Source organism: Otolemur garnettii, unplaced genomic scaffold (assembly GCF_000181295.1).
Source record: "Otolemur garnettii isolate 467f Iridium unplaced genomic scaffold, OtoGar3 scaffold00067, whole genome shotgun sequence".
Taxonomy (NCBI): Eukaryota; Metazoa; Chordata; class Mammalia; order Primates; family Galagidae; genus Otolemur; species Otolemur garnettii.
Window position 1 is genome coordinate 8,350,431 of NW_003852462.1, and position 14,958 is coordinate 8,365,388.

Here is a 14,958-nt window from a genome sequence, read left to right on the forward strand (position 1 = left end):
ATTGAGGCACTGGAGTAAGCCGGAGAGGCAGAGTGGACTGTGAAACTGAACTGGTGGAGGAAGCAGTTCCTTCCATGACGAAGTCTGGGGAGGATCATGAGAGCAGTGGCTGAGGGCAGGTGAAGGGCAAGATTGGGTGAGGGGAGTAGGTTGAAGGTTCCACAGGTCAGGTGTCCTTGGGGACCCCGTGTGGATGGTGACATCACCCATAGTTCAGGCAGGTGAGTGTTGGAGAAAGTGACAGAAACCAAGAAGTGAACTTTTCCAAGACTGGAGGCATGACGCAGACGTCCTTCAATGCAGGCAGCTTAGAGCAGGAGTATTTCAGAGAGGGGAGAGGGAGAATGGTCTGGAAGTGGCAACAGGAAGCAAAGAGGACCCCACCCTCCTCCAGGTCCTCACCTGAGAGAGCTGTGGTATCCACAGGGAATGGCAGGGGGGACCGTGATCAGTGTTAGAAAGAGTGGGCACACGGAGGCACCAGATTACATGGGAAGGGGGAAGATATGTGGAGCAGGAGAAGAGTCCCCAAGGGGCCTGACCTGTGAGAGGCAGCCCCAGGACAGCTTGGGCTGGGAAGAGGGCAGCCAGGGGTACCCGGACAGACCAGGTGGGAGCCAGGGCAGTCTATCCTCTCCCTCCAGGGTCCATCTGATCACACAGCCCAGACGGCCAACCATGGCGTAGACCAAGGACGCCCTTGCCCTGGAGCCCATGGAGCTAAGGCCTGACACCAGCCACAAAGAGAATGTGCCCCCAAGGCATGGGGCACTCCTGAGGCCAGGCAAGAAGCTTAGTGGGCCTGGGTGGGCCCCATAGATATCAGCCCCCTTCCCGGGTAGGCTGGTCCATGACCTTGCCCACTGTCAGCTGCATACAGGACAAAGTGTTTCCAGCCTGGGTCCCAAGGGAGAGTGTCAGGCATATGAGGTCAAGGCAGGTGAGGTCAAGAAGAAGGGGCTCAGAGTGGGCCCATCCCATGCCCCTGGCTGAGATGGGCCCTCTTAGGTCAGTCTGTCCCAGGGGTGGTGGGCAGCGGGGGGGGCTTCCTGCTCTGCTCAGGTTCCCAGGGGCTGTAAGAAGGACGTGGAGCTGGTCCAAGGGTAGGAGCAGCCCAAGAGCAATTCAGATTCTGATTTATATTCCAGTTTCATGTTCAAGCTGTGTGACCATGTGGTACATTGCATAACGTCTCTGAGCTTTAGTTTATATACACCAAAAAAGCAGCTTTTATGGCCTATTCCTCCTGCTAGATTCCATGCCCAGAGCCTCCTGGGTACCTTCTCCATTACCATGAGGACTCTGTGACTGTGGAGGGGCATGGGGGGCTGAGGCAGAGCCTCCAAGCTCCACCTCTGCATGTCCAGAGAGCACATTTTTGGCTGTTGGCTCTATGGGGTCTTGGTTTCACCCTAGCCTGCTGCCCCATCACCTCTTTGTTCAAGCTGGAAACAAAGGAGTCAGAGTTGATTTTTTTTTTTTGGAGTCTTACTGTGTCACCCTCGGTAAAGTGCTGTGATGTCACAGCTCATAGCAACCTCCAACTCTTCGGTGTAAGTGATTCTCTTGCCTCAGCCTCCCAAGTAGCTGGGACTACAGGCACCCGCTACAATGCCCAGCTGTTTTTTAGTTGCAGTTCTCATTTTTGTTTAGCTGGCCCAGGCTGGATTCGAACCCACCAGCCTGGGTATATGTGACCGGTGTCCTACCCACTGAGCTACAGACACCGTCTCTTTTCTTTCCTTTATCCACCTCTTTCAAGCCTGTTGTCTCTACCTCTGAAGCGTATCTGAATCTTCTCTCTACTCACCTTCCCCCTGATGCCAGCTGCCATTGTCTCTCATCTGGGATCTTTTCAACAGCCTCCTAAATGTCTCCCTGCTTCCCTATGTGCCCATCAGTTCACCTGAGAGACGAAGCAGGCAGCAGACCCCTGATGTTCTGGTTCCCTGTCTCTGGGGCCCTTTCCCTCCCCAGCTCTGAGCCTTGACTGCCCCACCTGTCCCACCTGAGCATTGACCACTGAGTCCTCCTCCCTGAGCATGATGGTCTCTCCTCTCTCTTTAGAGCAACGGCAATACCTGAAGAGCCTGGGCAGTGGACATGGCCAATGGGTGCCCGCATGCCAGGCCAAGAGGGGAGGGTCTGTTGCCACACCCTCTCCAGGGGCATTGCTGCGCCAGGAGCCCTGCCGAGTCCAGACCAATCTGGCCAGCCCTGGTCTCCACCGGGGCTTAGTTCTGAAGGACACAACTGGCCCACTGGTCAACTCAAGTTTCCAGCAACAGAGTAACCTGCAGCCCCCAGCTGGGAGGCCCTGGGGGAAGACCCGAGAGTTTGCCATCCAGCAGACTAACCTGAGCAGAAGAGAGACCACCAGCCCTGGCCTCTGGCCAAAGCCTCAGGAGAACTTTAGGCCCCAAGGGCCACTGGCTTGCCCATCTCCCAGCCTGAGGCAGTCCATGCTGCTAGCCACAGATACCCGGAGCCTGAACCTCAGGCCCACTGCAGGCTCTGCCCCTCTCAATGGGCACACACAGCCAGGCTTCAGATGTTGGCAGGGCCTGGGAAACTGGACCTCCAGGCTTGAGGGGAAACCCCTCACCCTGAAGGACCTGGCTGTCCCTGCTCCGAGTCAGGCTAGGGCCCCTTCCCACACTGCCATCCACCAGCTGCTGGCCTCCATACAATCCCTGGAGCAGGTGGCAGCCCAGCTCAGGAGCAGGGCAGCCCAGGAGCCCTCAGGCACTTCACAGCAGGACCTCTGGGCCAGCAGTGGCCAAAGCCTGCAGCCCTGCCAGTCTGTCATTGCTTCCAGGGTTGAGAGGAAGAGATACCCTCAAGGCCACAGGGAAACTGGAGATCTTCTCGAGACCCACGGGGATCAGGCTGGTCTCTCAAACCCTTGGACACACAGCAAGCCAGAAGCTACTTTGGGGATGCTGCCTGAGGATTTCCTTGCTCCTGAGCAGGGGACCCTTCCTGCCCACTCCTCAGGGCCCCAGAAGAACCACTCCCCAAGGCCTGCATGTGGTGAAGTACAGAGGGGCCACCCCCAGCTCCCTCAAGGGGTGAGCAGCAGGGAGGCCAGACATGGTTCTTCAGCCTTCTCCAGTGCTGCCGGGGGGAGCCTACCTGAGTGGAAGGGTGGGGACAAAGTCTCAAGGGAACTGGCCGGCAGGGAGGAGAGGATGGAAGCCCCAGTGAGAAGCACCCCACAGGTAGAGGCCAGGGAAGGCTGGGGGTGAGGTGGGGGACCTCCTGGGCAGGGGGTATCCTGTCCCCCCTGCTCTTTGGCCTGAGAACTGTATTACGCATCCTCTTCCTTTCCCAGAGCAAGGCCCAAACCACTGTGGCTCTGGATTCTGAGGCAGCTCGGTGAGGCCATGGCTGGGTGAGATGGGGGTGGGAGACATATTCCCAGGGCAGCCCCTCTCCCATTGTCTGGGCCATCCCTGCTGGGGAATGAAGGGAGACTCCTGGGCTCCAGCAACAAGAATGTAGGACTTGGTGCTCCTGGGTTGGGGCACTTAAAATCCTGAGGGTGCCCTGAACTCTTGGCAGTCAGATGGGGTATTCTCCAGCCTCCAGGGCCTTCCTTGTCTGGGACTTCCAAGTCTAGCCATCAAAAGAGGGAAGGTCCTCAGTCTACATTGGCACATTACCCCCTGACTGCCAGAAAGATGACATAGATATTGCCTGGCTGCCAACTGCTCCCTGGGGATAGAAGGGTCTATTCCATCACCAATCAGCCCTGGTTTATCCCCAGCCGACAGCTGTCATCCAGATGTTTCAGAGCCTGGAGGCACTTGGTATGGAGGCAGAGGGCCTTGGCAACAGAGGTGGCCCTGGTCCGGCGGAAGCTATTACGAAAAGGCCTTCAGGCACTGCGGTGGGCCCTGTGGCTCCGGGAGGCCCAGATGGAGATGGCATGGGGGCGATACTTGAAGGCCCTGCTGGCCCGCAGCTTCCAAAAGGTCAGGGGTCTCTAGGTTGGGCTAGGGGAGATGTGACGCACTACTGTGTCTGGGGAGGAGGCTCTGTTTACTAGAGGGCACAGGTCACATCTCATGAGTGAGCAGCATAGAGCATGTAGTTACAAGTGCAGACATTTGAACTAGCTCTGCCAGAGTTCAAATCCTACCTCTATCACTTTCTAGCTGTGTGCCCTTGGATAAGTTAGCTAACCTCTCTGTGCCTCAGTATTTTTTTCTCTAAAATGGGATAATAACAGTACACACTTGTCAGGGTTGTTGTGAGATTAAATTAATAACTATAAAGAGAGCCAGGCACGGTAGATCACACCTGTAATCCCAGCCAAGGCCAGTGGATCACCTGAGCTCACTAATTCAAGACCAGCCTGAGCCAGAGTGAGACCTCATCTCTAAAAAATAGCTGAGCATTGTGGCAGGTGCCTGTAGTCCCAGCTACTTGGGAGGCTGAGACAAGAGGATCTCTTGAGCCCAAGAGTTTGAGGTTGCTGTGAGCTATGATGCCACAGCGCTCTACTGGGGGCAAGAACATGAGACTCTGTCTCAAAAATAAATAATAAATATAAGGGACTCCAAACCCTGCCTAGCACATAGCAAGCATTCTACTGTGTAAGTGGTTGGTATTTTTTATTAGTGATTTGCCAGGCAGGACTGGGAGGGCGCCCCTATTCTTCCCTCCTTGGAAAGAGGGTGCCCTGGGAGAGCCCAGCCCCAGTTTTGTCTCCCAGAAAAGCCCTGATTCTAGCTATTCATCTCTCCATTCATTCATTCATTCATTCCCCAAAAGACTGGCTAAGACCACAGGCTTTGGAGCCTGATAGACGTGTTTGACTCCTGCCTTGTCCTGCCTGGTGCTCCCTTGGGAGGCCCGTTTGAGCCTAAAAGCCCCTCTGCCCTTCTGTGTTTGACCTAGTGGAGAAAGATGGCTCTGCAGCGGAAACAGGGGCAGCACCCCATCCAGGCTGTGTCCAGACTCCCACCCTCCAGGGAAGGCCAGGAGCAGCGCCCCTACTTGGGAAGAAAGGCAGTGGTGGACACTGCCCAGAGGAGCAGGTAGGCTGGGACACTCCAGGTGGTCAGTGTGGCCTGGGCAGCTGCTGGCCTTCCCTCCTTGCTTCCTGCCTTGCTTGCTATTCCCATTTCTCCTTCCCCATAAAAGAATGAAATGAAACAAGCAGAAGTGAACAAAGATTCATGCAAAAGATGTCCATCACAGCATTATTTATAATAACTATGAATCTGCCTGAATGCTCAACAGTGAATGAGAATATTACAGTTTGATCACTTAATGAGCAATTGGGCAGCCATTCAATATGATGTTTAGAAGACTTTCAAAAATTCTTTCTCGTTCTTTTTTCCTTTTATTTTTCTTTTCAATATCTCTATTGGTCTTATTTCCAGTCACAACAGTAATGCATGTGTGATTTGAAACATATTCAAAATAGAAGTATGTTCCTTAACTTGAAATCTTCATCTGCTCATGTCCCCCTCTTGAGAAGTCTTTTTATGAGTATTTGTGTAGAATTTTTAAAGACAAGGAAAAGTGGTGTGACAATGTCAAACAAAAAGAGGAGGATAAGATAATAATGTCTAAAACATTTCTTTATTAAACATGTAAAAAGGTGCATAGAAAAAGGATTAAAAGGGGGGAAAGTGCCAAAATATTGTACAATGGGAGGGTACTTAGTGTTACTGAACGGTATACTTAAAAATGGTCAAAATGGTAAATTTTCTGACATGTATTTTCAAGGAGTGAAAAATAAATATTCCACTTAAAACGTCTTAAAATAGAAATAGTAACAGTACTATGCCTATAATCCCAGCATTTTTTTTTTTGAGACAGTCTCACTTGGTCACTCTTGGTAGAGTGCTGTGGCATCTTAGCTCACAGCAACCTCAAACTCTTGAGTTCACAGAATCCTCTTGCCTCAGCCTCCCAAATCGCTGGAACTACAGGCACCCACCACAATGCCTAGCTATTTTTTAGAGATGGGGTCTCCCTCTGGCTCAGGTTGGTCTTAAACCTGTGAGCTCAGGCAATCCACCCTCCTCCACTTCCCAAGTGCTGGGATTATAGGCATGAGCCACTGCACGGGCTGAATCCCAGCATTTTGAGAGGCCAAGGCTAGAGAATTGCTTGAGGCTGGGGGTTGACACCAGCCTGGGTAACAGTGAGACCCATCGCTATAAAAAAATAAGCCAGCCTGGTAGTATGTACCTGTAGTCCCAGCTATTTAGGAAGCTGAGGCAGGAGGATCACTTGAGTTCAAGGGTGCTGTGAACTATGATGTCACCATTGTACCAGAGCAACAGAGGGAGGGAGAGAGGGAGGGAGGGAGAGAGGGAGGGAGGGAGGGAGGGAGAGAGGAAGGAAGGAAGGAAGGAAGGGAGGGAGGGAGGGAAAGGGGGAAGGGAGGGAGGGAAAGAAAGAAAGAAGAAGGAAAGAAAAAGAAAAGAAAAACTAGAAATAGTGTTTATCTCCAGAGCAGTGGATTTTAAAGTGACTATTTTTGTCTCATTTCTCCAGTTATGCATTCCAGCACTGTATTGTTTTCATTATTTTTAAGTTGAAAAAATGGATTTAAACAATTATTTAAATAGCATTTTAAAAAATATATGTAGTAAAAAAGTCCAATCAGTACTAAAGAAAATAAAGTTGAATCTGAACCCCCTCCCTCCAATAGTTTTATCATCAGGAATAAAATGAACTGTCTGGAAGGGGGGTGCTCAGCACCCTGCTCCCAAGCAAGGGCAGACAGCACCCGCCTGGGCACGGGTGGACAGGTTGGGACCACGTACCCTCCCTCCACCCAGGCATCGGTCGGTTTCTTTCTGGGCAGCTGCACTCCCACCCCAGGCAGACTGAGAGAAGAGAAGGAAGCCCAGCCTATTCTGTCCCATCCTGGGCAGAGACCAGACGGTGGAGACAGGAGAGTCCAGACACTGCAGGCCCTACAACAACTAACTGGTGAGGTGGTGGGTGCTGAGGGATCGGGGAGACAGATGGAGACAGGGCAGATAGGGCATAAGTGCCTACGTGGGTTGGGGGAGGATGGGGGAGGGCAGGGGAGCTCAGAGTGAAGGAGCATTTCAGTCACTTCCAGACATGATCTCATTTGAGCCTCACAGTGACCTCCATGGGGAATCGTGACCATTTTACTGGTAGGGAACTGAGGCACAGAGAAGTTAAGTGACCAAGTTGAGGACACACAGCACAGGAGGTTCTCATCTGCATTTGTGTGGCCCCTGTACAGATACAGGCCCACATCAGAGGCTTCAGTGTTGGACTAGAGATCACTTACTCAGCCAGCAGAGATGAGGAAGTCCGGGAATGGGAGAGACTGGCATCCCAGGTATCAGTAGCCCCTCCTGGCTCCTAGCCTCCCCTCCACTCACTCTCTCTTTTCTCTCTCTCTCTCCTTTCACAGTCTTCCTCCTATGGTGCCATCAGAAAGCACAGGCCAGGCAGGAAAGGGGGATCCAGGGGGAGGCCACTGGGGCCATACAGAAGATCCTCCAGGCCTGGCACTCTCATACTGTACGTGCAGCCCGGGTGGCCCAACTAGACCCTCAGCGCCAGAGAGCCTGGCTGTGCAGGTAGGGGATCCCCTTCCTTCAAGTCAGCTCTTAACTCCTTGTAGTACTGAGAGGCACGGATGCAAGTGAGAAGTAAAAACAGCTGCCACTGACGGACTGCCTGAGACATCCGGGACTGGGGCTTGGTCTAAGCACAGCTTGGTCTCGGCCAGTGAGGGAACAGGCAAGAAGTGAGCTGTCACGAGGGTGAGTTAAGTGTTATGACGAGAAGAAACAAATCTGAGAGCTGCTTTTCTCTGATGGTTAACTTTTTGTGATGGGGCATTTTTATCTTAGACCAGCAGTTCTCAACCTGTGGGTCGCGACCCCTTTTTAACAATGAAAATACATGCGGCATTAGGAAGGTGGAGAACCACTGTCTTCGACAAAAGTCGAGCCCACAGTGCCGATCACCCAGCTTCAACAAAATCAGCCTCCCCGGAAAGCTTTTGTACGTGTTTTATACGTGTCCCTAGTATGTCCCCCCTCCGAATCCCAAACATCAAACCATGTCATCCCTAAATACTTTTATATGTATTTCTAAAAGGTAAGGACTCTTTAAGAACAAAAAGACAAAACATCCACAACACCAATCTCATCCCTAAAAAAGGGCAATAATTCCCTAAAACCCACAAATAACCCAGCCAGTATTTAAATTTCTGATTGTTTCCCAAATAAGCATTGTGTCAGAGTTTGCTGGAATGGAGATCCACTCCCTGCAGTTGGTTGATGATTCAGGGTTCTCCTCCGTTGTTTGTCTTGGATTTTTATTTGTTGAGGAAACCAGGCTGCTTATCCACAAGAGTTTCTTGCTGTGTGCTTTCTGCTGGTTACACCCTATGGCCTAGTTTTCCCCAAGAACTTTTAGTACAGAGAGCTGGGCCAGGCCATGGCTGCCTAGAGGAGGAGGGTGGAAGAGAGCATGCAGGGGGCTCTGCTGGGGAGCGTGAGAGCAGACGGGAGGTTGGAAAGGTCTGCGAAGGCCAGATCACATGCAGGTCCTTGTCAACCTGGGGGAGGATTGGAATCTTTTAAAACAGTGGTTCTCAACCTTCCTAATGCTGCAACCCTTTACTACAGTTCCCGTGGACCCTCAGGTTGAGAACCACTGTATTAAAAGGCAAGGCAGCGGCTTCTGGAGGATTTAGCAAGAGACCGGGATAATTTGATTTGTGATGGGAAAAACACCACTCTGGTTATCCAGTAAGAACTGACTGGAGGGACCGAGTGTGGATGTCAGTGGCCGGATTGGAGGCTGCCCTGGGGTCCATCCAGGTGCCCAGCGGTGCTGGTGTTGGGCTTGAGCAAGTGACATGCCATGTGTCCTCACAGCAGCCCCATTTGACAGATGAGAAAACAGGCTCAGAGAGGCAGGCAGTGGCTTGCCCAGGGCCCCTGTGTCTGGCAGGTGGCCGCAGCTGCTGTCTTCAGTCCTTCCGATTGGCACAGGCACTTTCGGCTTTCCCAGGTGCTTTGGGGCCTGGCAGCGGTTTGTACAAAGAGAGTCTCGATGCCGGGACCACCTGGCTGACCGTCGAGTGGGGACCCTGAGGACATGCCTGGGACACTGGGTACAGATGAAGCAGCTCCAGGCCTCAGATGGGGCAAAGGTGACCCAGCTATCCCTCTGCCTGCAGAAGGCAGGTAAGTGAATGGCGGGCCGCTCCCGCCCCAGCCAAACTGCATCTCTTGAGCTTCTTCCAGCGGGCCCCAGTTGAATGTGTGGATTCACGTCATGGGAGGTGGTAGAACTGGGGGCTTTCCAGGGTGCAGGCTGTGGGCTTGGAAAGATCTAGGCAAGGGTCCCCAGAGAGAGCGGGCCTTGGTTAGGATACCTTCTTACCTCCCATCATGAACTGCTCTAGGTGAGAGAGACTTTGTCCCATCTCCTTTCAATGAGGGCTCCCTTAGCCCCAGAACGGATGTGGGCCTTGTTCTTGGGGGAGCTCCTGCTCTGATGGGGGACATGCAGCCCTGCCCCCTCTGTAAAACCTGACTGGAGATGATGGGATCTTTGAGGCCTCCTGGAGGGGAGGGCCGGAGGTGGTGGGTGGGAGCACTGCCCATGGTGGGTGGGAGAGGTCCCTGAGGCACCAGCTACTGGGCAGACGGAGGTCAGTGGGGACCTGGCTGACCCACCTCTTGACATGCTTCTCAGGGCATGTGGCCCTCCACTCAGCCCCTAAACCTGCCACAGCCCGTGGTCTGAGGGCAGTGGCCCCAGCGCAGAGGCTGTCCTGGGAGAAAGGCGGAGGCTCCCTGCAGGAAGCCTGCCGGAGACTGGCCCTCCACCGGGTGCTGCTGCTCTGGAGGACGCGGCTCTCCCAGTGCCAGCAGGCCAAGTACGTATCCACAAGCTTGTGACCTAGGGTTGGCCCAGTGGCCACAGGGTGGGCATTGCTCAGGGTGAGCAGGGCTCAGCACTAAAAGCAGCAGTTTTCAACCTGTGGGTCGTGACCCCTTTGGGGGTCGAATGACCCTTTCACAGGGGTTGCCTAAATACATCCTACATATCAGATATTTACATTACGATTCATAACAGTAGCAAAATTACAGTTGTGAAATAGCAACGAAAATGATTTTATGGTTGGGGGTCACCACAGCATGAGGAACTATATTAAAGGGGCACAGCATTAGGAAGGTTGAGAACCACTGACTTAGAGGAATGTCTGTCCCATGGGGCATGGGCCACATTCCTCTCTTCCTTGTGACCCGGCATGGGGCCTGGCACACCGTAGTACCCAGCAGGTACCAGGCCCCAGAAGGTGGCCTAGGGACACTGAGACTGTGATTGAGCAGAGAGCTCCTAGGAACCATGGGGCTGTTGGGACCACAGACATGAGCTCTGCCAAGGTTGCTGGAACCTGAGTGAGTGCTGTCTCCATGCTGTGTCAGAAACTGTGTCTGCTCCTCCCTGCTGCTTCCTCAGCCCCCAGCAGGTGCCTGGCATGTCCTAGGCACAGAGTGAACACCATTAAGCAGTAAGGGAAGGAGCCAGGGAGAAGAGCTCTTTTCCCCCTGCCTGCATTTGCCTCATTACACAACTAGAGAAACTGAGGCTCAGAGGGGTCGAGCAGCTTGCTCTAAATCACAGTGTGAATTAGGAGCAGGAAGGCCCCATGTCAAGACCTTCCTGGTGCCGCCTTTGAACAGAATGGTCATGGCCCAGTTCAGAACCAGACTGAAGGCTGTGGTGAGGGGAGGGTGAGCTCAGAAGTGACCAGCTTCCCTGATGGGATGTCAGGAGGAACGGAGCCAATACTAACAGGATTAAGAATTCTGTGCTTGGCCAGGCATGGTGGCTCACGCCTATAATCCCAGCACCCTGGGAGGCTGAGACAGCAGGATTGTTTGAGCCTGGGAGTTTGAGACCAGCCTGAGGAAGAGTGAGACCTCATATCTACTAAAAATAGAAAAATTAGCCAGCCATGGTGGGTTGCACCTGTGGTCCCAGCTACTTGGGAGGCTGAGGCAATAGAATCACTTGAGCCCAAGAGTTTGAAGTTGCTAGGATGATGCCACAGCACTCTATCCAGGGTGACAGAGTGAGACTCTGTCTGAACAAAAAAGAATTCTGTCCTTAAGAGCCACACACCTGGCGTCCATAATCCCCACACCCACTGGGTCTAGGTGGCCCCTCAGTCTCTTTCAGTGTAGCCCTAGAACTCCAAGAGAACCCAGTTCACCATGATCCTTCAGAACATCCTCTGGCCTTTGGCCATCAGGAGACAGTTGATCTCCCTGCAGTGTACCCGGGGCTGCCCTGCTCGTCTGGGATGAGTCCCAGGTCTGCCACTGTTTGGAATCCCCCAGGCCTCGGTTTCTATCTTTATGACTGAGTGGAGGCAGAAGTACTAATGTGGTTGCACATGTAGGCTCTGGAGTCTGGGATGCCTGAGCCTGGTTCGGCTTCACCCCTCTCCAGGAGTGCAGCAAGGACCAGCTGAGTGATGCAGGTTGAGCATCCTCCCAGCCTTAGCTGCTCGCTAGAGTCACCTGGGATGCTCTGGAAAAGTCCGGAAGCCCAGGCTAAACCCAGACTCACTCTTAAGTCAGAATCTCTCGGGGTTGCACCCCGGTGGGCCTCAGTACTTCTTGAAGCCCCCAGTGATCCCAGTGTGTAGCCAGTGTGGGAGGCAGGGTGTGGAGTGCTAGCTCAGTATGTGACCCAAGGTGGGCACCTTTCCAGCTCAGCTCTTCCCAACGGCCAGGTGGGGTGGCAAGGCTGGGACCCAGGGACTCATCTGCCCCTCTGTAGCTCCTTCTTCCAGGGCACACAGCAGCAGAGACTGCGACACATCCTGAGGCAGTGGCGCTGGAGGACATGGAGTCTGGACCCCCCATCAGGCTCTGCCAGGACCACCTTGGCCCTGGAGCCACTGGGCAGGGTCCCGGGAGGACAGCTCTCGCTGGGCTGTAGCATACCGTACATTCTGCTGGTGAAGGTGAGGGGCAGATGAGTGGAGAGGGTGGGGACCTTGAACGCCACACCTCCTTCCCAAGCTCAGGGCCCCTACCCTACTGGAGACCCCCCAGATGAGCTGTCTGTGGGCAGCTGGACAGCAGCAAGGATTGTACCTTCTGCTTTGGCAGGTGCGGGCCCAGCAGTCCCCAGGTGCAGTGAGGTGGCGCCAGCATACCCTTCAGAGGTGGTAGGGACCCCTGCCTAGGATGGGCGAGCTATGCTGCCCACCACGTGGACTTTCTGTGTCCTGGCCCTCTCTCCCATCAACCCTCAGCTTTCACAGCAGGGCCCTGTTGAGGTCTGCATCCCATCCCAGGGGTCTCCCCTTTCACATCCTAATGAGCTTGGCCCCAGACTCAACTCCTATCCTCAGAAGGGCAGAGATGAGGATGAGACACCCTGCAGGGTCACTCTTCCTCTCAGAGGTTTCACAGCTATGGTTTACTCATTTATTCATTCATACCACAGTGTGTTGGAGTTGGCCTGCCTGGGTTTTAATCCCAGCTTTGTCCCTCAGTGGCTGTGTGATCTTGGGCAAGTTGCTTAACATCTCTGTGCCTCCTTTTCTCTACCTGCAAAATTAGGGTTGTAATAGCATTCACTCCAATGGGACATGGATCTCCCCCCCACGCAGTGCCTGGTGTGTATTAGTACCAATTGCCAGCCCCGGTCCATAGCAGTGTGGCTGAGTGCAGGACTGGGCACTGGGGGCCTGGGGTCCCATCCTATCTCTAGCACTTGTCATGTGACCCTCAGAGAGGTATATGGCCCCTCTAGTACCCAGCAATCCACCCTCCCCCATGGTGGGAATAAAGAGAAGAGTCACCCTGGGCCCCTCCCTGTTGCTGAAGGGAGGGGACAGGAGGGGGTGCTGGCCTGGGTGGCAGTGCCCATCCTCAGGGTGGACACTCCCCTTCCTAGTGTCCTCCTCAGCTGGAGTCACTGGGCCACAACCCAAGTGGTCCAGAGAGAGCGGGCTGCCCAGTGGGCCTGGGTTCAGAGCTGCAGGGCTGTGCTGGGCCTGTGGCGGCAGCGGCTGGCGCAGAGGCAGGAGGCAGAGCGGTGGGCTCAGGAGCGGGGCTGGCGACTGGCACGTGTTGCCCTGTGCTGCTGGCACTCCTGCTGGCACAGTGAGTCAAGGATGGGGTCGGGGGCACTGTGGGTGACAAAGGGCCCAGAGTTCATCAGTGAGACCCAGGATTCCATATCCTGCAGCAGAATCTGGGGATGGGGCACACCCACAACCTGGTGGCAGAGCAGACCTGGGGGTGTGGACTCTACAGTCTGAGTGTGAGTCCCTGCTCTTCCCGTCCCTAGCTGTGTGCACCTTTTTTTTTTTTTTTTTTTTTTTTTTTGAGACAGAGCCTCAAGCTGTCACCCTAGGTAGAGTGCCATGGCTTCATTGCTCACAGCAACCTCCAACTCCTGGGCTCAAGCAAGTCCCCTGCCTCAGCCTCCCAAGTAGCTGGGACCACAGGTGCCCGCCACAATGCCTGGCTATTTTTTGGGTGCAGCCATTATTGTTGTTTGGTGGGTCCGGGCTGGATTCGAACCCGCCACCTTAGGTGTATGTGGCTGGCGCCTTAGCCGCTTGAGCCACAGGCACCGAGCCGCTGTGTGCACCTTAAACAAGCTACTTAACCTGTCTGAATCTCAGCTCTCTCATCTGTGAAAAGGGGGATATTTAGTCCCCACCCCTTAGAGTGACTGTGGGGATGCTGTGTGACACTCCATATAAAGTTGCTGGTAGGTGTCACTGTCCTCATTGTCACCACCGCCTTCATCTTCATCCCTGTCATCCTTACCTTTCCTCCAAGAGTCACTAATATGACCTCTGAGTTGGGGAGAGAAGTGAGCAGAGTCATGGCAACCTTAGAGCCCAGCAGAGTTAGTTGGGAAGGGTCCCCAGGAGGACGTGAGGAGGGCAGAACTGCAGAGAGAGAGGCTAAGGTGGGGAGGGGTGAGAAGGCCTCCCTGTGCTGGGCTGGCTGAGGGTGCAAGTTGTTGGAGGGGCCTGAGAAATGTGGCCAGCAGAGCAGGGAAGGATGATCCCAAGACAGGCTTTCTCTAGGGGTCCTGGCCTCTGGGCATAAAGAAAAGGCCATTTTCTTTGTACTTCAGTTTGAACCCACCTATGTCATAGTCACAGCTAGAGAGATCCTTGGCCACCTGAGCGTATTAGTTATCTATTACTGTGTAACAAATCACCCAAATAGTAATTTTTAAAGAACAAATGTTTATTTTCTCACAATTTCTATGGGTCAGGAATCCAGTGTGGCTTAGCTGGTACCTCTGTCTTGAAGTCTGCCATGAGGTTGCAGTCAAGTTGGCCAGGGCTGTAGTCTCATCTGAGGGCTCAGTTGGGACGGGACATCCCATGTCCAAGGTCACTCCTATGGTTGTGAGCAAGCCCTGCCCTACGGACCTCTCTCCAGGGCCACTGCATGAATGGCAGCTGGCTTCCCTCAAGGGAAACCATCCAAGAGGAAGGGAGAGCGTGTGCCCAAGCCAGAAGCCAGTCTTTTTATAACCTAGTCTCAGAGATGACCTCCCATTACTTCTGCCAAATTACATATTTTTTAGAAGCAAGTTAAGAAATACAGTTCCTGCTTGAGGGTTGAGAGTGGACATTGCACAGGACATGATGACCAGGAAGTGGGGCCATCAGGGGCCATTTAGAGGCTGCCCACTACCCCAGTGAATCCTGCCCAGGCTAGTGGCAGGGCCTTGATTGCTCTGGAAAGCCTGTATCCTGTCCACTAGGGATAGTCCTTCCTCAACCCACTTAGTGCCCACAGTGTTGCCAGACCTCCTAGTTTTTTTATTTTTATTTTTATTTTTTTTGAGACAGAGCCTCAAGCTATCCCCCTGGGTAGAGTGCCATGGCATCACGCTCACAACAACCTCCAACTCCTGGGCTCAAGC

General features: G+C 53.7%; 1 protein-coding gene across 1 annotated transcript in view; it reads left to right on the top strand.

Annotated features, from left to right (window-relative positions):
* The first annotated feature begins 714 nt into the window (after positions 1 to 714).
* The window catches only part of CUNH1orf167 (chromosome unknown C1orf167 homolog), a 20,546-nt gene continuing 6,302 nt past the window's right edge, over positions 715 to 14,958 (top strand). Inside the window, 12 exon segments of the mRNA XM_023515146.1 lie at positions 715 to 784; positions 2,068 to 2,819; positions 3,335 to 3,378; positions 3,770 to 3,977; positions 4,906 to 5,045; positions 6,833 to 6,960; positions 7,421 to 7,589; positions 9,037 to 9,218; positions 9,727 to 9,910; positions 11,827 to 12,013; positions 12,072 to 12,220; positions 12,955 to 13,163. Coding sequence (XP_023370914.1) covers positions 715 to 784; positions 2,068 to 2,819; positions 3,335 to 3,378; positions 3,770 to 3,977; positions 4,906 to 5,045; positions 6,833 to 6,960; positions 7,421 to 7,589; positions 9,037 to 9,218; positions 9,727 to 9,910; positions 11,827 to 12,013; positions 12,072 to 12,220; positions 12,955 to 13,163 — 2,422 coding nt within the window.